The sequence below is a fragment of the Urocitellus parryii genome, chromosome 5 (assembly GCF_045843805.1).
Source record: "Urocitellus parryii isolate mUroPar1 chromosome 5, mUroPar1.hap1, whole genome shotgun sequence".
Classification (NCBI taxonomy): domain Eukaryota; kingdom Metazoa; phylum Chordata; class Mammalia; order Rodentia; family Sciuridae; genus Urocitellus; species Urocitellus parryii.
The window spans coordinates 198,194,443-198,215,541 of NC_135535.1; the positions used below are offsets into that span (position 1 = coordinate 198,194,443).

The 21,099-nt window shown below is 46.6% G+C and overlaps 1 protein-coding gene across 3 annotated transcripts; it reads left to right on the top strand.

Moving 5' to 3' along the window:
- Positions 1-4,273: 4,273 nt before the first annotated feature.
- LOC113183005 (pancreatic lipase-related protein 2-like) lies at positions 4,274-20,803 on the top strand. 3 transcript variants are annotated; one of them, XM_026389192.2, is made up of 13 exons: positions 4,274-4,322; positions 4,762-4,916; positions 6,160-6,282; positions 7,095-7,229; positions 7,985-8,096; positions 9,712-9,831; positions 10,889-11,008; positions 13,292-13,410; positions 15,322-15,451; positions 17,030-17,141; positions 17,998-18,149; positions 18,516-18,528; position 20,740. In XM_026389192.2, coding segments are annotated over exons 1-13 (1,341 nt in total). The 3 variants fall into 3 exon arrangements, with proteins under 3 accessions (XP_026244977.2, XP_026244974.2, XP_026244976.2); XM_026389189.2 differs by lacking the exon at positions 18,516-18,528 and having other exon boundaries at positions 4,762-4,922; positions 17,998-18,165; positions 20,740-20,803; XM_026389191.2 differs by lacking the exon at positions 18,516-18,528 and having other exon boundaries at positions 17,998-18,165; positions 20,740-20,803.
- The last annotated feature ends 296 nt before the right edge of the window (positions 20,804-21,099 follow it).

Genomic DNA, 21,099 nt, shown 5'->3' on the forward strand with positions numbered 1-21,099 from the left:
AACTGGCAGGGCTCACCAGCTGGCCCTGCTGCCTGTCGGCCATGTGGTTGGCAAGTGAGTTTTCCCACAGGTGCTGGCCTTCACTTCCTTCCCACTGTGGCTGAGCTGACCCTGCCAAGGGCACACAAGAGGGGGCAAATGAGTGTCCCTGGGACTAGCTGGCCTGCCTTAAGCCACCCTGTGGAAGAAGCCAGGCAGCCTCTGGACTGTTCCAGAGCACCCAGTATGTCTTCCACCAACCACTGGTGACTGTGGCAGGGGTTCCCAGCCCACTCTGGAGGCAGCTGGGTGCAGGGACCATGTTCCTAAATCAGCTTAGAGTCCATCCATTGCACAAGTCAGCAGACTGAGAAGTGAGAGGAGAGCAGTAGCCCACTGGGAGGTCATGGAGCCCTGAGATCAAGGCCAGGCTCTTCCACGGCCCCTTGCACTAAGCCTCTTCACTTTTCTGGGCCTCTGGGTTTCCAGCTGTAAGATGGGAATAAGCCAGGTCTCCATCTTTCTGAGGTCAAGTTTTACATCACCAACACCTAGTTCCTTTCCCATGCTCAGCTCTCTCCATGGGCCCCCACACCTGTTCTTGAGACGATGCTCTCCAGATGTATTGGTTCAGCCCACTTCACATTACCTTGAGCACCATGGCCTCTTGGGTGATTTCTTTTCCTCTTTAAAAGTGATTTTTAAAGGATGTGCTCCTTGGGATGATTTTCTTGAATCAAAGGGTGGCATCCTGCAGCTTCCAATATTTCCTGCTGGATCCCAGATTTGAAAATGACCTTGGAAGTATATTACCCAAGTGGACACCTGCTTGAGGCTTGATTTTTACCAAGACAAAATGTCACTCAAGTAAGGCAGGAACCTCACTCTGCATCAGCAAAGCTCTATTCTATTTTTCAGTGAGTCCAGCCTTGGAAAGTGCTTTCTTAGTGGAATAGATCTGCCGCGTGAGTCCTTCAGGAGCAGGGTGATGATGACCTGCCATTAGCATTCAGAACAGAGGTGGTGACCCAGAAATAAAAAGAAACACTTCTACCTAAAGGAACGAACTGTAATCTTCTCCTTCTGTCTAATTCTGCCCTCTGAGTGGTGTCGACCAGATAAAGCATCTCTAGTCCCAGGGGTGAAACTTTCTCTGGATTTCTTGATGAATCTATGGCAAGAACAGGCGAGCATGCATGACAGAGAACTTGCAGATTTTCTGAAAGCACTTAACTAAACCTTTGCAAAAGCCACAATCAAGTCCCGGAATGGACTGACTGCTGTGAGGACGGGTGAGCAAACCAAACATCAAACAACGAATCCAATAAATACCAATAATACAAATAATCCTAATAAAGACGAAGTCCTCAGTAGAAATAGGGTACAGAATCAGGAAAGTGAGGTGCCCAAGCCCTAGCTAATCCCCCCAAACAGACCACAGGATCACCTGCTCTCATGTCATGTCACTCAGGGGGTCATCAAAAGGGCTGCTTACAGAGGGGTAGACAGAGCTAAGAACCCGATCAGTAAGGTGATGCTGCATCAGGAGGCAGCTCCTTCTTCCTTGGGCCTGAAGCATGAAGGGAGGGTGCAGTGATGGATCTGAGATCTGGAGCTAAGGACTGAAGCACTTGAGAGGGCTGCAGCCCCGGGAGAGAATAGAGAAGCAGCCCAAATAGCACAGAGGGCGGAAGCATGGGTAAGAACTCCACCTTCTTCCTGCTCCTACCTGATGAGTGGCCAGCGTCTCCCATTGGCTGAACCCTCCCATAAGGACAAAGCCAAGTCACCCAGGGAGGCAGTGACAGAGGCAGCTCAGGCAAATGGGAGATACCAGCTCACCGATCCATGGAGTCTCATCTCTCCACTCTTACAGCCAGCAAATATTTAGTGATCACCTACAATATGCCAGTGCTGTGGGCTCTGGCAACATGGCAATGACTATTCAGGCCTTGACCCTGCCACCAGGCAAGATCTAAATAAATAATCATGGACATAAAATTATTATTTGATATTTTTTGGAAGAAGAAACAATATACAAAGAGACAGGCACTTTCAAGGGACTACCTGAGTTTCTTGAGCAAGGGAAGGACACACAGGTGTGGCTGGGAAGGAGGCCGATCCTGATAACACTGCACCCTGAAGGCCATAGTGAGGAAGTAGGATGTTTTCCCAAAGCTACAGGCAGTCCCAGGTACCATGAAAAGGGCCTAAGTTCATTCTTCCCAGTTGGCCATGCCAGTTCCCTCCATAGGGTCCCTAATGTCAAGCCTTAGGCCTGACCTCCTCCCCTGCTGCTGAATACCTCCAGGGAAGCAGGTGGCATTCACTGAGGCTCAGGTGACCCCGTGCAGGTTTCCTCATCACTCTATCAGTTCTTGGAGCCTTGGTTTCCTTAAGCCCATTGGAGAGAGGGAGGTTTATTCCTTAGCTTCCACCAGCTCCCCATCGTTGGGTGCAGCCTCATCATTCTGAGAAGGAGGTTTCTCACATATGCATGCAGACAGGCCTGTACTCGCCCACTCACACATATGTTCTATACTTGAAACCCTCAGGAAATTGCTGGCAATCTCTGTACTTCTGGGACTGATTAGAGGGCAGCTAGGGAATGTGGAGCACCGAGCCAACAGCTGCTTGTGGAGACGGCACTGTGTAAGCGCCCTGGAAAACTATTCAGCAGTATCTGCTAAAGCCAGTGAGTGCATGTGCACCCCATGGCCCTTATAATTTCCCCGGGTATAAGCCCAAGAGTCATGAGAGCATGGGTTACTAAAAACCTGTCCTAGATTAAAATGAGCCTAGTGGTATCATTCATAGGAGCTCCAAACTGGAAAGAAACCACGTGTCCACAAACAGTAGAATAGATACACACATTGCAATCTCTTTCTCCAAGAATTTCTCCAAGTATTTTACAGACATATATTGGTTCTGCATAGCAATAAAGAATGAACAAGCTACTGATATGTGTAACAACATGGATGAATCTCAAAAATGTTTTGTGTGAACAAAAGCAAAGCTTTCAAGAGCACATGTGGTATCTCCATTTACATAAAATTTGAGAACATGCAAAACTAGGGATAGGAAACAGATTACATATGGTGACAGAGCTGGTGGTAGAAGAGTCATGACAGGAACTTCTGGCTATGGAAATCTTGATCTGGGCCAGGTGCATGTATTGTCAATGTGCATTGAACTGTACTCAGTTTGAAACTTTAAGATCTATGCACTTCCCTGTATCTGCGATAGATGCCAGTTTAAATTGTGGCAATGCAGCACCTGGCTATTCACCCAGGATTTCCTCTTAACAGTGAGGGAAAGAAAACACCTCCACTTCTAATCTCAAAAGTCAAAGTACAACCGGGACAACTCACAACACTTTTAAAAGTTCCTAGACAAGGCTGTGTGTGAACAGCATTCTTTTTGTTCCTGAGAACAATCTTGGTTTTCAGGGCTGTCCTCATTTTACAGACTCCGGGGCCAGGGGGCTGCTCGTCACCCACCCTGTCAAGTAGCCAAGGTGCCTGTCTTCACAGACACACACTCCCGCTCCACAGTGAGCCCTCAGACTTCACCCTTTCACAGTCTGTCAACAGCAACGAGGAAGCGAGAGGAGTCTGGGGTCTCTGTTGTCTGAAGAGATTTGGTCAAGAAGTCCCCACAGCCTGATGTTCCCCTGTTATCATTTTGGAACAATCTTTTGGTAACTGAACTTGTAAAATCAGATCAATAGGGTCCTTTCCCATCCCCAAAGTCAGTTTTGCTCTCCTCCAATCCTACTTCATGCCCAGCCCCTCTCCCGGGTTGAGCTGGCTCTATGTGTTTCTGATAACTAAGGTTCAACGCGCCCACGTGAGCCCTATCTACCCTGCCCTGGCCTTCCCCCAGAGGAGTCCAAAGGATAAAGCCTGGTTATAAAAAGCCAGGGCCAACCTGCTGGGCGTGAGGAGAAGTCACCGTGAAGCAGGGTAAGTCACAGTGCCACATGGGCAGGTGGCAAGTGGGAATGAGTAGCATGGGCTGCCAGGGGATGGGCCCCAGAGGGTGAAGCTGCTGCAGGGGAGGACCCTGAGTCTGGAGTCCCAGGGCAGCACCACCTGACTCCCTCTGCCTGGGGAGGCCTCGGCCTCAGTTTCCCCACGCTAAAGGAAGAGCCTGTGCAGCCCCAGCCACGGAGTTTCTTTCCACTCATTCACCATCGTGGGTGCATCTAGGGTTCCTGTCCTGTCTGGGCTCTTCCCTGCCAGCCTTCCACCCGTGCCCATGGGCGTGAGTGTGTCTGTGTTCTCCCATGCAGATGCTGCCCTCCTGGACCCTCGGCCTTCTCCTGCTGGCCACTGTCAGAGGTGAGGATGCTGTCACCATCCCTCTGAGGAGCAAGTGGTGGCCTGTGCTAGGTGTCACATGCTGAGATGAGCACCTCTGGGCTACAGAGCTCACAGGCACTTGATAAATACTTGATGTTAGACAATACCCAATGTGCAAAAGGCCAGCTGGGCTCTTCCTGCACCAGACAGTTTGAAGGCCACTGGTTGTGATTCCCCGGCCTGTCTGATGATGAGGGTCCCACTCCAGAACCCTCTGAATAAGAATCTCCGAAGGAGGGCCCAGGGATGTGTACACCACATGACATACATATTCATCCAGAGCGCCTGGAGACACTGCTCAAATGAAGATCAACCTTAGCCAGCCCTGGGACTCATCCTGGAGTCTCCCCGGGTGGACATGACATCGCTCCTTCCCAGAACCTCATGAGTGTCCTGTTTGTGGCTCTTCCTACCCCAGGGAAAGAGGTCTGCTATGAACCCTTTGGCTGCTTTTCCAATGATAAACCTTGGGCAGGGACCCTTCAGCGGCCTTTAAAGATATTTCCCTGGTCTCCAGAAGACATTGGCACCCGTTTTCTTCTGCACACAAATGAAAATCCGGACAACTACCAAGTAAGAGTGGGGGGTGGAATGACATCATGGGGGAGGGAGGTTGGGGCTCCACATGGTCACATGGATTTCTAGAGCACAATTCAATTCACTGTCCTGGAACTTTCCAGAAGCTACTGCACCCCTAATGTTAGACCTAGAGCCATCTTGACTGTAGAGATCATAAATCCCAGAGTATGTGATGAAATCATGTGAAATCATGAAGCCTAACCTAGAAACATACTCCTTCCCACATACACCTCTGCATAGACCTTCAGGGGCCATCCAGCACCAGCACCCTGTTCCCTGGGAGGAAGAGGATGTGAGCAGCATCTGCAGAGAAGCCACGTGTATCCCAGAAAAATGGGCAGTGGAGGGATAGAAGCCCCTTAGGTTTGGATGTAAGAGGGTATAAATCCTTCCTGAGGAGCAAGAAGACAATCAGAAAAGGGACGATTAACCACAAAAGAGAAAAAGTGACATCCCTGAAGCAAACTGTAGTGCCAGAAGGTCTGCCAGGTGGAAGCAGGACAGGCTTGTTCCAGGTGGTCAGAAGGGACCAGGCGACAGTTTCAAGGAAGACATTGCTAAGAATTCATGCAGCTCACTGCTCTAGAGAACAGGTGTCTGTCTTTAGGTCCCTGAGGTCATTATTGTGGGATTCTACACCACAAATTCCCCACGGGGTGCCCTCGGCCTGGAATCTGTTTAGACATGGTTGTTGTGTCACTTTGATTATGCGATCCTTCTGGTGTCTGGTCCTGGTGATTGGTGGAAGTGGGCCTGGTATGTTGAAAAGGACTTATCAAAACATTAAAAAATATATAAATATGGGTAGTATATATTGTATATGCTGCTTTTTTATTTCACTAAATAAGGAGATCTACGGGTTGATTTATTAACTATTATAATAGTGAGTCCAAATGACACTTGAGGATATATGAAACAACTTTCCTGTGATATAAAAATGTCTGTGACTTCAGTTGGGGACAGAGTCACAGGTGCTGCTAATTCCACTGTGGTTTGTTGCTTGGCCTCATGAGTCATAGAAATGTTAGATTTGGGTTCAAGGTTCATGAAAATAGAAAAAAAAAAAAAGTAAGAACTCGAGGAATTCTAGCCATAATCCCAGGTCAGGAACTCTTTCTAGTCCCATCTGGGTGTCATGGGAGTTGTGTCTGTGATCTTGGACTCTCCAGGACTGGCTGTAGCAGTCCCACAGCTTGGGAGGACTTAAAGATTGAATTCATCTTTTCTACTTTTCCAGCTGATCACTGCTGACCCAGACACCATTGATGCTTCAAATTTCCGACTGGACCGCAAGACACGCTTCATTATCCACGGCTTCATAGACAAGGGGGAGGAGAACTGGCTGCCGGACACGTGCAGGGTAAGGGCCCACCTTCCTCACCTGGCCACCTCCTGGTGAGTCCAGTACCCCGCACACACATTCAAACTCTGTACCCCTGATGCCCCTGAAACGAGGAAAGGAAATACTCCAGAGAGGGGGATCTTTCTAAAAACACCCAGGGAAACATGGTTATCTGGGTATTCATTGCCAACTTCTCATTATCCATCAACTTCTGCGGCTGAAGAAACCCAGAGTCCAGTCAAAAAGTCTCAGAGTGAAGGCTACACAACCACCCACAAGTCAAGTAGCCCACGCTGTGTCTTTGATGGTTGATATAAAACCCAACATAACATTTTAAAAAATGATTAAAATTTGACCTCTAAAACACTGCTATCCCACAGAATGTTCTGTGACGACAGACATGTTCTATAGTTGTGAGGTCCACATCAAGAGCCACTTCCTACTTGTGGTATTGAGCACTCCATATGTGGCAAGGCCAACAAGGAACTGAGTTGTAAATTTTATTGGGTAGTAGCTTACTTGTACTTGATCTAGGAAGTGACCTTCTGGATCTGGCTGTGTCAATAACCATCTGAAAAATATTAAACCAGACACTTGCCCATTTCAGGCCTCAGTGTCCACATATGTTAAGCAGGGTGAGTGTGTCCAGTTCATAGTGCTGCCCTGTGAGTCAACTTAGGACACAACCAACCGATAGGAGGAATGTTAACATCTGACATCAACCTGGTACTTGATGGACCTGGATTCATATCTCTGGGGTGTGCAACTTGGAACTGTTGATAAATTGGTCAGAGTCTCTCTCTCTTTCTCTCTCCTCTCATCTTCTCCAGAAAATGTTTCAAGTGGAGGAGGTGAACTGCATCTGTGTGGATTGGAGGAGAGGGTCGCGCACCACATACACACAAGCGGTCCACAACACTCGGGTCGTGGGGGCGGAGATCGCTTACCTAGTCCAAGTGCTTTCGGTAAAACCCTGTCTGGGCCCGGTCCCGGGGGTGGGACAGAGCGAGGGGGTCGGGAAGCACTCCACTGTACCCAAGGCAGCAGATAGGGGCCGCAGATAGGGGCTGCAAGACAAGTGGCCCAGGTTCTCAGTCTCTTCCTGAAATCTGGCCGCCCCCTTCCTCCCTTGCTGATTGTCCTAAAGTCGCAGCACCCATCATTTCCTAGCTGCGGAGTCTGGGGAGACTAATCTCTTCCAACCTCAGTTTCCCCTTTCGAAATACCCCCTTCCTGAAAGGCTATTCTGGGAATTGGAGAGCAGCCTGGGCTGCCCAGCAGTTCCAGCCTCGGGGAAGATGAGTCTTCCTGCTCCTGCAGCCCGCGGGCAAGGCCCTTTACACCTGCCCTAGGCCGCTTCTGCAGGAATGGAGAGCCGGTTCCCACCCCCAGGCGCCCGCCACCCGGCCAGGGACCAGGGTCTGCGGTGGGCGCTGGTGGTAGCCGGCAGTCCAGGGGCGGCGGCTGCAGTTGGCGCGGCGGCCGCTGGTCAGCACTGTTGCCGCGCGCACCGTCGCCTGCGGGACTCAGGCTCTCAGGCTGCGCCCCCCCCCCCCCCCCCCCGTCGCGCTGCCCCAGGCTGCGACCTCCAGTGGCAGGTCATTCTTCCCCAGTTCTGAGCTGGGTCCCGCCCGCCACCCTGGCAGGGACCTGAGTCCCCTGCCCGATCCACGCGTCCTCACGCGGTCCTGGGGTCCCCTGACGCGCTCTCCCTCCGCAGACGCAGCTGGACTACAGCCCCGAGGACGTGCATCTCATCGGCCACAGCCTGGGCGCGCACATAGCCGCGGAGGCGGGCAGGAGGCTGGGGGGCCACGTGGGCCGGATCACAGGTAGGGGTCATGTGGAACGACCTGGGTCCCAAGACCCAGGGTGTGGGCAGCGGGCAGCGGGCAGCGGGCAGCGAGCAGCAGAAACCTCCATCCCAGGCCCTTCTCTTGGTGATGGTCACCCTTACTGGTCCCCCACTAGCCAACTCTTTAAGTGACGCCACGGACTTAAATTTTAAAATGATCGTCCGTGTATCTTAACGTGTATTAGAAAACAGATGACTGCAGATTAAAATGAATTTGTAAAACAAGAAAAATGTAAATAGTACATTAAACCAATGATTCCGGGGTTATTATTGCTAGAGTATGACAAAGTTGGGGGAAAAAAAATTGAGATGATTTTTTTAAAAAAAATATTCATTGGTTCCACAAACAGTCCTTGAATATTTTGGCTGTGTTTGGCACAGACAGGAAATGAAAGTAGGTAGCTGAGACTTGCCACAAAGGAAGTGCTTAATAAAGAATGAATGAGTGAGTAAGTGAGTGAACCACTACCTAGAATAAATCTACCAAGAAAGACAGACACTGACAACTATTTATTTTGGGCAACCAAATTAGTGTGTAACTCTGGCTGTCAGTTTGATTCAACATTAGATGAGTGTCCCCATTGCTCAAGGCACTGTGTGAGGAATTGAGGGAATTATGGCAGGGTATTAGTTAATAGTTATATAGAATTTTTCAGGTTACAAAATCCTTTCCTTTATACCTTTTCCCGGGGGTTTCACAATAACCCTATAAGAGAGATGTCCATATTCCCACCTTCTGGATGAGGACAGACATTCGACCTTTAAAAGAACCAGGGCAAGAATATAGGTCACCGTGTGCCACACTTCTCCCACCCCCACCCTCTGCTTCTCTTTGAATATGAACTGGGCACAGCCCCTGCTTCAGGAAAACCACATTCCGGTTCAGGAAGCAGAAAACTAAGCAGGCAAATAAAATTCAAAGCAAAATTAACAAGTTCAAAATAATACAGTGTCTAGAATGGTCTGAGAAAGGAGAGGGTGAGTTTTCCATGAGACTGTGGTGTTGGTGCTGAGTTTCAGAGCAGAAAGGTTTAAATGAAGGAAGAATGTGGGGATGGGCACACAGAACTGGGGACAGCATGAGAAAAGGCACAAAGGCTTATAAGTGTGGGGTTTCAGGGACTGGAAATAATTGGGTGAGGCCAGGGAACACACCGTCTCAGAGCAATGGCCAAATGGTAATGTGTGTGGGAAAACAGGAAAAGAGAAATGAACTATGACCAGTGTGATTCTGCAATCTGTACAATTAGAAAAATGAGAAATTATACCCCAATGATTCAAATGTATGAATTGCCAAGATCATTGTAATGTCATGTGTAACTAATAAAAATAAATAAATTTAAAAAAGAGAGAGAAATGAGGAGCACAAGGGCCCCACCCAGCCCTCATAGACCCAGGCACTGGAGAATTCCAGTTGTTCTTCAACAGGCAGTTCCAGCCTCTCTTTCCCAAGCAGACCAGGAGCTATAGACCCAGTCCCCTGACTGATAGCCACTGGGTTTTTGCCCAGACTCCTCACGCCCAGTTGGTGGGTGCAAGGTGTAGATCCTGGTCTTTGTCAGAGTACAGCCTGTCCACCTTCTCCTTTTCAGGGCTGGATCCAGCAGAGCCATGTTTCCAGGGCACACCTGAGGAGGTTCGGCTGGACCCATCGGACGCCATGTTTGTGGATGTGATTCACACGGATATTGCTCCCATAGTCCCTTTCCTAGGTGAGTTCCTCAGTCTCACTTCCTGGTGACCAGCACTAAGACTGAAGACATTGAGTCCAAGCAGTCCCCACCCCCAGTATACACACAAACTTTTCAAAATAGTTAACTCAATCTTGAACCATGTCCTTTCCCAATCTACCAAGATCCACAATGGAAATTGTGTTATAATTGACACTTGACCTATACCTACAAAACACAAAATTAATTTTTGAAATTTTTTTCTTTTCTCAAAGTTTGGTTATGGCTTGTTTTATTGGAGACTAACTGTGTCTTTGTTTAATTCTTCTAAAATCAGCATCTTTTTTCCAATATTTTTATATAACCATTCATGACACTTGCCAATATAGGGTGTGTTTTTAATGGTGGTGAAGATGATGATGATCATGACGACGATGATATCATCACTTAACTAATATTTACCATGTGCTGCACTGGATGTCTTATAGTATTAGCCCATTAATTCTATAATACCCAAAATGTAGATATTATCACTATTTCACAACTGAGGAACTGAGGATCAATAAGATTAAGTAATTGCCCAAGATCAAAAGTCATGTAAGTAGAAGTAGGCTTTGATCACAGGTCTTTGTGCCTCTGAAGCACAGCGTCTCATCATTGTACCTCGGCTCTCAAGAGAACAATATACTATTATGTGGTCTCAATAAAGCACTTTAATGTAGAAACCAAATTTTTAAAATAAATAAAGAAATACAACTTGTACCTGATATGTGCCTATTGGTGCTTAATGTTATCAGGGAATATTGGTATTATCCAGGGCCTCCCCAAGACAGACAGACAGATACACATACAAATGTATGTGTGCACACTCCCCCCACCCTCCCATCTCACTTCCTGTTCTCTCTCCTCCCTCCCCATCCTGCCAAGCTCCCATCTCTCAGATCTTTCTGCAGAGCTGGAGGTAGTGGTAGCTCTGCTGAGGAGAGAATTTACCAGAAGGCTTTCACTCTTGTTAGAATGAGTTGAACATCTCACTTTGGCCATGATCTAACTTTTATACCACTAACCTCCCTGTTCACCTCTGCTTCAAATGTTTCAGGTTTTGGAATGAGCCAAAAGGTGGGCCATCTGGATTTCTTTCCAAATGGAGGAAGGCAAATGCCTGGATGTCAGAAAAATATCCTTTCAACCATCGTTGATATAGATGGACTATGGGAAGGTATGTAAATGAAAGCAGCAACTGCTATATTGGGGTGAAGGCAGAATATGTGGGTCTGGCCACCATGATGCTTAATTTGCCACCATTGTGGAGTGCTCGCTCTGTGCCAGGTGCTTTCACAATAATGCCAAGAGAAACTTAATCGGAGTAACTTCATTTTACAGATGCACAAACTAGGAATCAGAAGAGTTACCTAGCTTGTCCCAGGCTACCTTATATTTCAGCCCATTTTCTAACTGCAAAGCCTTGTGTTCATCCAGCCTGTGGCCCTTCCCCCAGCTGTCAGGATGCTGGGACAATAGCTGGATGGGCACGCTGGCAAATACTCCGCTCTGGCTTTGGCCACTGATCCTATCTTCTGCACTTGCTTCTGGAAATACCACAGATCATAAGCAAAGATCTGGAAGTCTTGACTTTCTTGTTTGCTGTTATCAGGTCCTAAGAGTAGAAGCAGATGAGATGATAAAAGGAGGAGGGATGTCCTCTGTGGGTTTAGGCCCTGGAGCAGAGCAGGGTAGGCCAGAGGTCTGGGGGACCCCTGGTGGATCTTGGCAATCTCCTGTGTTCATCTAGGAGAGCAGAATCCCTACCCCTGACATTAGGTGACCTCCCATGTCCTGACCTTTGGCTATTCCACTTGCCCCTTTCCAAAGACCAGGCTTTACTTTTCTCCCTGAAAGAGGAGGCTTTATTTTTTTGAACTAGAAGTTCCCCATAGCTAAGAACTATTTCTCAGGCACCCCAGATACTCCAGTACCCTGTTCAGGGCCCAAGCCAAAGAGGGCACTGTACACACTCTGTTAAATGGCCTTGGGTTGGCATTTTAATATTCCATGTGCTTAATGTCAAAGAGCAGAGTCAATAAAGCAACAGCCAGCCTCGCCTGGCAACCCAGAGGAGCTTTTGAGCTCTCAGCTCCGCACCAGGTAACTGTTAGGAAGACGCGGCCATTCCACTCTCCCTGAAGGAACCCTAGAGTCACAATAATAGCTGCCCCCTCCCAGAAATGACGAGCAGGGCACACATAATAGGAAGGAGCCCAGGTTTAATTAAAGAGGCAATTTAGAGTGAACAAGCCCGTGAGCGCTAGAGTGGGCTTCTATTGTGTGGAGCTCATGTTGCCCAGGTGCTGGGCCCTGGGAACAATTAAATCCACTTTCTCCTCTATTACGGGTCCCCGGGCAGCAATTTTGGATGAAAGAAACAATTAAGTTTAAAGCAGGTTCTGTTGTCTGTTGAGGAGCGCTGGCCTTGGCACTGGGCACTGGGGACTGGCTGGCTCGGCTGGAGGGCACTGGGCACTGGGGACTGGCTGGCTCGGCTGGAGGGCACTGGGCAGTGGGTGCAGCAGGGCTGGGACCTGCAAGAGTGAAGCCACCCTGGCTCAAAGGGGATGTGCCTTCCAAGGAGTGGCGCATAAAGCCCACCAGACCCCCGAGAATGGTCCCCAGGTGTGTCCAGGGTCACTGCAGAGTGCTCCGTGGGAAGTTTTAAACCAAGTAGCTGGAGAAATGAAAAATCAATTTTCCAAACAAGATGAGTTTGTTTGCTTGTTTTTAAAGGTGGTAAATAAAAGGCCGTGAAAGAATGGCAGGGTGCTCAGCATAGTGAAGACGAGAGGTGGCTTAGCCTGAGCAATTAGACACAGAAAAGGTGGGCTCAAGGGCAAGGTCAGGTGTGGTCCAGTGTCCTTATGTGTGGCCACAGCAGTGTGGATGGCCTTCATGGGGACTTGGTTACAATGGGAATGCACTGTCATCAGTGAAGCATGGAAAGGTTTTTGTGTAAAACTCAAGATTCTTGTGAAAAATCAGAAGACCAAGCAATCAGGTCTTTAACTTGTAACAACCAGCTGGGCTACGTGGCTCCTCTGAAAGCTATTATCTTCTGTATTTGTCTGTCTGTCTGTCTGTCTGTCTCTCTCTCTCTCTTCCCTATCTTTTTCTCTCATTATATATAAATATACATACTGTTTCTATGTCTCTTTCTCTCTCTGTCTCTGAATTTTTCTGCCCTCTCTGTCTCTGCCTGCCCACCCCCACCTGGCCCCAGCTTCCTCATTTATGTTATATTCTAGTCCCTGGAGCACTGGACAAACGTGCCTGTTAGGACTTGTCACTCTTCAACGCTTGCCTGGTCCTGAGCAACCCTCCTAATATGTCCCAAAGTGCTGAGGCGTGCCCCACCCATCCATGCAACGTGGAGGCACAAGGTGTGCCGTGGAATGGCCCACGCTTCAAAAGCGAAAGGCCTCCTCCAGCTCTCTGGCCTCTGCTTTCTCAGGAACCCGCAACTTTGCAGCTTGCAACCACCTACGAAGCTACAAGTATTATGGAAGCAGCATCCTCAACCCCGACGGCTTCCTGGGCTACCCCTGTGCTTCCTATGACGAGTTCCAGAAGGTAGGGCACCCAGGGCTAGGAAGATGCTGTGGCTCTGGCGTTGGTTCCACCCCCGTGACTTAGAACAGAACAAGGAGATACATGTAACTCCGCACTCATGGGCAGGAGTAATGGAAATGCCCAAGCTTCCAAAGCCTTTGTCCTATGGGGCAGGGCAGGCTGCAGGGCAGAAGTACAGCTGGCCGTGCTGGGTCCTCCCGGGGTCCCCAGCTTTTCATTTAGGACAGTCTCCAACCTGCACAGAGTTGAAGAAGAGCACAGGAAGACTGTTACACCTATCACCTAGACGCACCAATTGCTAATGCTCTGTGTGCGTGTGCGTGTGTGTGTCTTTGTTCCTGAATGATGGGTAAATAAATTGAACATATTCGGACACTTTGCTCATACAAGTGTCAGCATTCATCTACTAAGAGCATCATCATCCTCCTAGAAAACAACATTCAAGAAATTTAACTTGATGCACAATTTCTACCATATAACCCATATTAAACTTCTTCAGTTATCTAAACAATGTCCTCCAGAGCTGTACCTGCCTTCTTCCCTCCCTCCCTCCCTCTCTCTTTCTTTGCTTCCCTTCCTCTCTGTCTTTCTCCTTTCTCACTTCCTCCCCTTCCTTCGTTTCTTCCTTCCTCAGTCTTTCTTTTCCTTCCTCTTTTTGCCTCTGATTTATTGCTTTGTCTCTGTAGACTCCTTTAATCGGGAGCAGTTTCCCATTTTTCCTGGTCTTCTGGGATGTGGAATCATGATAACTCCAACCCAGGTATTTGATTAAATATCACACTCTGAAATTGTTTGATTATTTCTTTGTGATTCAACAGGCGATATTAGGTCCTTCTCAGTGAATCACAATCAAAGGCACTGCTTAACCCAACTTTGTTTGATGATGTCAATTTTGATTACCTGGTTAAGGTAGTGTCTTCCAGATTTCTGTATTATTAAAGTACTATTTCCCTTAAATAATTTATAGGAGATATTGTTTCCCAACAATAAAACCAGCAGAACTTTTGGGTTCCTATGGAAGATCTGCACCTGAATCAATTACTACATTGCAAGATGCAAAACTCTGATACTTTAAAATATTTTCTTCTCAAAGATAAAAATAAAATGTGCTTAAAGTTAGATCTTTTTTTCCTTTCAAAACAAATTTTGATCTTGGCATACTGAGATGCACTATGACCAAAAGGACCTCATGTCTTATCCCCAAGTTTGGGGAATGTTCTGAGAGCAGCTCTGGTGGGCCATGGGGTCTTCTGTAACTATTTCATGCTTCCCAAATCATGAAATTGCTCTGCACACCATGAATTTTGGGTGCAATATGAGGGCAAAGAACAGAGGCTGGTGATGCTGCGCCATAAAGCGCTCACGTGATTTGAAGGCCCAGTTAATGAGCTCCTGGGAAGCACCACACGGGGATGAATCAATCCAGAGAAATAACTCATATTAAAAAATGAAAATGGGCATGGGTCTTTGTTTCCTCTTTTCATCTGAAATAACTTGCCATCTTTCCCATTGACTTCTCCCTCAGGATCGACTTGCATTTCCCCTTTCAGACTTTAATGTCACTACTTCTCATGTATGGCTCGTCTTGAAGCTATGCTCTAGGATTCCAAGGTGCCCTGCTGGGTGCTGTACAGGCCTAGCTCAGTTCTATGCACAGACCTGAGGACGGATGCATGGATGCATGGGAATGTGGGAGCCTGGGTAGAAGATGCCTGCTTGCATGGATTAGTGGGAGAGAAGAGTGGATGGCCACCTGGAAGCATAGAAGGGTGAATGAGAGGATGGGTAGGACGTGGATAGGTACAAGTATCAATAATTATAAGAGGAGATAGTAATAGATGAGAAAATGGGTTCATGGAGAGAGTGAATGAGGCAAAAACCTACTACTAACAGACAATGTTTTTCCCATAGGATGGCTGTTTCCCTTGTCCATCTGGAGGATGTCCCAAAATGGGGCACTATGCTGACCAATTTAAGGGGAAAACCAGCGCTGTGGAACAAACCTTTTTTCTGAATACAGGAGACAGTGGTAACTTTACCCGTAAGTTTCCATTTTCCTCAGTTAAAACTTCTTGCAAAAAAATTTTAAAAAGTGTACCAGCCATATTAGTCATGGTAGCAACTGAAAGAAACCATCTTTCCCATTGACTTCTCCCTCAAGGATCGACTTGCATTCCCCCTTTCAGACTGAAAGCTGAATGCTATAATGTAAAGACAGGAGAATGGCACTTGACTTGCATCTCATGCTCACCCCTTTAACAATAATCCCGAACAGCTGCCGAGCACAATGTGGTGAGTGACTCTGGCTAGTCACCTCGTCCACCCATGCATGTGTTAGGAAGGCTGCATCCATTATCAAAAGAAGCAGTCACCATGAGGCAATGTCATTTTAAGTCAAGAAGTCACTGCAGTGACAATTGTCAAACTAGTCTCCTACACACACACACACACACACACACACACACACACACACACTGTTGTGGTGGTGGTTGTTGTTTGCTCCGCTTCTCATTAAAAAGGAATAAGATGGTAAAAACATCAAGATTAATTTTGTAAAAGTAATATTATATTATGCCTGAAGAGAAAAACCTTATTTTCCAAGGGAGTTTTAAATTCAAAGGAATAATATAGCACTTTATAAAACACTTTTTATATGGAGTATTTCATGCAATCCTATATTTTCCATAAAAGATACTAGCTTGGCAGTATCTATAAAGTCCTACGTGCTTATACCTTTAGCCCAAACACCTGATTCTCAGAATGTATCACAGTGCATAAGAATTGTTCAAAGGTGTTTACTGTAGCATTGATTAAAAAAAAAAGATTGAGGGGAAATTCTAAATGTCCACGAATTGAAAAATAACAAATTGCTATAGATTAAATGCTACATATAGCTATTGAGAAAAAGGATATAGTTCCACGTACTGACAAGAGTAAGCCTCTAAGGTCTGTGAAGTGAAAAAGCAAGTGGCAAAACAGCATGGAATCCAAAGTCTTAGTCAGTTCAGGTTGCTACCACAGAATATCACAGCCTGGATGGTTTAGAAACAATGGAAATTAATTTCTCACAGTCCTGGAGGCTGGAAGTCTGAGATGAGCCTGCCCATATGGTCAGGTTCTGGTGCACACTGCCAGCTTCTTGTCTTCTTCCCCATGGTGGAAAGGAGGCGAGTGAACCTTCTGGAATTCTTTTTATAAGGGCACTAATCACATTCATGAGGGCCGCACTATCCTGATCAAATTATCTCCCAAAGGCCTTCTCTCCTAATACTGTCATGTCAGGTGTTAGGGTTTCATATGGATTTGGGGGAACATAACCATTGAGTCCATTGCCTCATGAGTCAGGTACAGTGACAGGTTGCCCTTCATTCCTGAGGGCATGTGCTTTCTTGTGCTAAACTCTAATGCTTTCTGCCTTCTGGGTCTCCACACCTCAACCAGAATCTGAATTCCTGGACCCCAATTCCACCAAAGGAAATCAATAGTCACAGGGCCCCTTCCCTCTAATTCCTGAGGAATTCAGGGCTTGATGGATTCATTTGCTTCTGTTGGATCGTTGTTTCAATAAGTTTATTTCAATAAGATAAGTTTATTGAGCTGATTGTATTTCTTTGGACAGGTTGGAGATATAAGGTATCAGTCACACTATCTGGACAAAAGAAAGTGAGCGGGCACATCAGGATTGCTCTGTATGGAAGTAACGGAAACACAGAACAATATGAGGTGTTCAAGTAAGTTATAAGTAAAGTGAAATGGTCGTACTTTTCAAAATAGGCTGTGCATAAAAGTTTGGGAATAAACGGATGTATAAACCCAAGTATCTATCCTATAGAACCATTGGATTCTAGACCATCAGAGCTGGAAGAAAGTCTTTGCATCTAACTCAATCATGCCATGTTCCATATGAGAATAGTGATGCCCAGAGAGAGGGGATTCACTGTTTGAAATAAGTCATGTGCTAACCTTTGTTGGAATGTCAATCACCTGACTTGAAGTTTTCCTGGGGTCAGGTCCATCTATGTGACAATTCTTCCTTCTCTAACACATGCTCTGTCCCCCACACACAGGTATGCATGAAGCCTGGGGACACCTGCTTGTTGCTGTGGTGGCCTTGGCTCTTGGATTATACTGGATAAATGAGGACCTTAGTAAATAGGTGTTGAATGCATGCATAACCTATGTGGTGAAATCAGCTTCTGTTTTTGCACTAACTTTTAAAACTCAGCATGTGAGTTAAACTTCTTTGACAACTTCATGTGCTTCATATGATGTGTCGACATTGTCTAAACTGAACCACATGCATCTTTAAACAAAAGACACTGCATCAGCTGTTCTGTAGCAAACTTATAGATTATGTCTCCAAATATTTTACTTCTCTCCAGGGACAAATTAAAATAATGGAAAATTAAAGTCAAATCTTTTTAAAAAGTGCATATTGCAAAAACGTGTGTTTGGGGGCAAACCCAGGATATGCATGAAGTCATCTTTTTGCAGAAAACCAATGACAGCAGCTATTATTTGGAGGAATAATAGATTTATCTGTCCTATGTATTCATAGATAAAACATTTTATCTTTGTATTTTCCAGGGGATCCCTCAAACCAGATGCAATCCACGTGCGTGACATTGATGTGAAGCTCAATGTTGGAGAAATCCAGAAGGTTAAGTTCCTCTGGAACAACAACGTGATAAATCTCTTCCGGCCCACACTAGGAGCTTCCCGAATCACAGTGCAAAGTGGTGAAGATGGCACTGAGTGCGTATCTTTTATTCCATCTAAGTCTGCTTATTTCTATTTAAGTGTCAATCTGTCTCTGCAATCTCTCCATCTATCCAATCACCCATCTACCCAACTTTGTATGTATCTACCTACATTTGTCTATACATGCCTCTGTATTTTTCTGTACATCCACTTAGTCAGCTACCATCTACCCAGAAACCAGCCATCCCTTCACCTCTCCATCCATCCATCCATTAATCTATCCATCTGTTCATCTCAACTCTCCATCTCTCCATCTGACTTACTTCAAAAAATCAAATACACTTTGCTTAGGCAATATTCAATTTGGCAGGAGCGAGACACTGGTGTTAGGGCATAGTTTCAAGAAATAGGCAAATAGTAGACTGATTCTTCTTAAACAATAAGGAGAACATCCTGGAAGTACTTGGAGGGAGTCTCTGGTTATTTTCAGTTGGTCCAGTTGTTAATGTACGTTTATTTGTTTGGAGACGATGGCGTGGGAGGGATGTGAACTGTGCTGGCAATCTGGCTCACAGAGGCGAGCTCTGTCATTCTGAAGGAATAGAATCGTACTTGGCAGGAGTTGGGAGAGGGCATAACTGCTTGGAAAATATAGAAAGAAGGGCACCTCAAAAGGGGATAATCCAGAAACAATGGGCTGCTGAGTCTGAGGGACATGTCAATGTCACTCCTCAATTGCTTTCCTTTTAAGATGAAGAAAGAGAGATTTGGAGAGTGAAGTAGCTTATCCAAGGTCACAACAGAAAAGCTAGAGGCTAAATATTGGACTTCAACATATTTCCCCAAACACATCAAGACCTGGCTCAGCAGCGTGGCTTAACTTTGCTGACTGCAGAACTGGCAATAGTCCCCGTCCCTGGGTGTGTTGTTGGGAAGCTCACACGTGGCAGTTGGTGTGTTACTTTGGTGTGTCACTACCTCGTGTCCTTAAGTGCAGAACGTAAGTTTGATTCATGACAAGGACCAGGACATGGGTCTTCTGATGCCATCAGTGCTCTTTCCACTGGGCCCGTCGGCTCACACAGCCAGAGGGGCGCTGAGGAGTTCCTGATGCCTGGCCTTGTCATGCACTGGGAAGAGACCTAGAGGTCACTGTGTTAGGTGGGGTGGCATCACCAAGTACAGTATGACCACACACTGGGCCTCCCCAACACCCCAGCCCTCACTTCACAGGAGGCTCCCTCGCCCCAGAGACACCCTGAGGCTGAGCCCTGAGGGAGGGCTGGCTCGGCCACATCATTCTCCTTTAGCCAAAGACTCCTACCAGGGAACGAGTAGGTTGAAAGTGCCCTGCTCTTTGTGGCTTTTGGTGATCTCCATCCTGACCATATTCCATTGCTCCAAACCTGAGAATCTTCCTTAATATTTTTTTTTGAGAGAGAGAGAGAGAATTTTTTTAATATTTATTTTTTAGTTCTCGGCGGACACAACATCTTTGTTTGTATGTGGTGCTGAGGATCGAACCCGGGCCTCGAGTACGCTACCGCTTGAGCCACATCCCCAGCCCAAACATTTTTTTTTTTTTTGAGAGAGAGAGATCCTTTTTTGTAGATGGACACAACACAATGCCTTTTTTTTTTTTTTAATGTGGTGCTGAGAATTGAACCTAGGTCCAGCCCGTGCTAGGCAAGCGCTCTACCGCTGAGCCACAATCCCAGCCCTTCCCTAATATTTTTTAAAACCAATATCACTGAGATATGATTTCCATACCATAAAATTCATCCATTCGAAGTGCACTAGTCAGTGACTTTTAGAATAGTCAGAGTTATACACTCATTACCACCATCAATTTTAGGACATTTCCACACCCCCTCAAAGAAACCCATGCCCTGAGCCAACATCCTTCTTCCCGGCCCTAGATTTCCAATAAGCTGCTTTCTGTCCCTGTGGATTTTCCTATTCTGGACATTATGTTTAAATGCCTTTGTGATCGACTTCTGTCACTTAGCATGCTGTGTTCAGGGTTCATCTAGGTACATGTATCAAGCACCTCATTCTTTTTTAGCACCAAATAATATTCTAGTGTATGGATATGGAACATTTTATTTGTCCATTTATCAGCTGGTAGACATTTGGATTGTTTCTACTTTGAAAGGATCATGGATAATCTGCCATGAATATTCACATAGGAGTTCTTGTGGAGCTGTATTTTCGTTCTCTTGGGGATAGACCTAGATGTGCTGTGTGGGGGTCCAAAAGGGATGGCCAGACTGCCATGTTTTACATCCTCAGCAGCAGTGTACAGAGGACGCTCTATGAGCTTGACAGGGAAAGTCTCCTCCAGGCTGGTGGCAGGTCACTGCTGGCCCCTGGAACTTGTTGCCAGGCCAAAGCAGCAGGCTCAGTGACAGACATTGGTTTGATATGACTGGTTCACTTCCGGCGTGTTAAAAACCCACAGGAGAGGAAAATGTTCATCGAGCAGGTTTTTGTTGTCAGAATCACTTGGATCCTGCCTGGTGCTGCAAGGCTGTCCAGCCAGAGGGAGCTGCATCTGGGGCCAGCTAAGTGCAGCGTCACGTCTCCACCAGCCAGACAGCCTCATGCTGTAACCGTTTCCCTCCACAGGTATAATTTCTGCAGCAGCGACACTGTGGGAGAAGACGTCTTACAATCTCTTTACCCTTGCTAAAAGCACAATATGGCTCGGGTCCCTTTGTGATAATAAATTCTCTAATGCACATCGTCTATGGCTGAGTATTGGTTTGACATTCTCCACGTTCTGGGGTCACAGTTTGGACACAATTACTAGGACTGGAACCAAGCTCACCATAGGCAACAAGGGTCTGGAACTTCCTACCCACCCACCTTGTTATCTGTCTTCCAGGACACGGGTGCAGCCTGTGCTAATGCATTTTATTCCCTTAAACTGTGAAATGTTCCTGTTTGGAAAGGACATTGTTGTTCCCAAGTTACCCATCTAGTGTT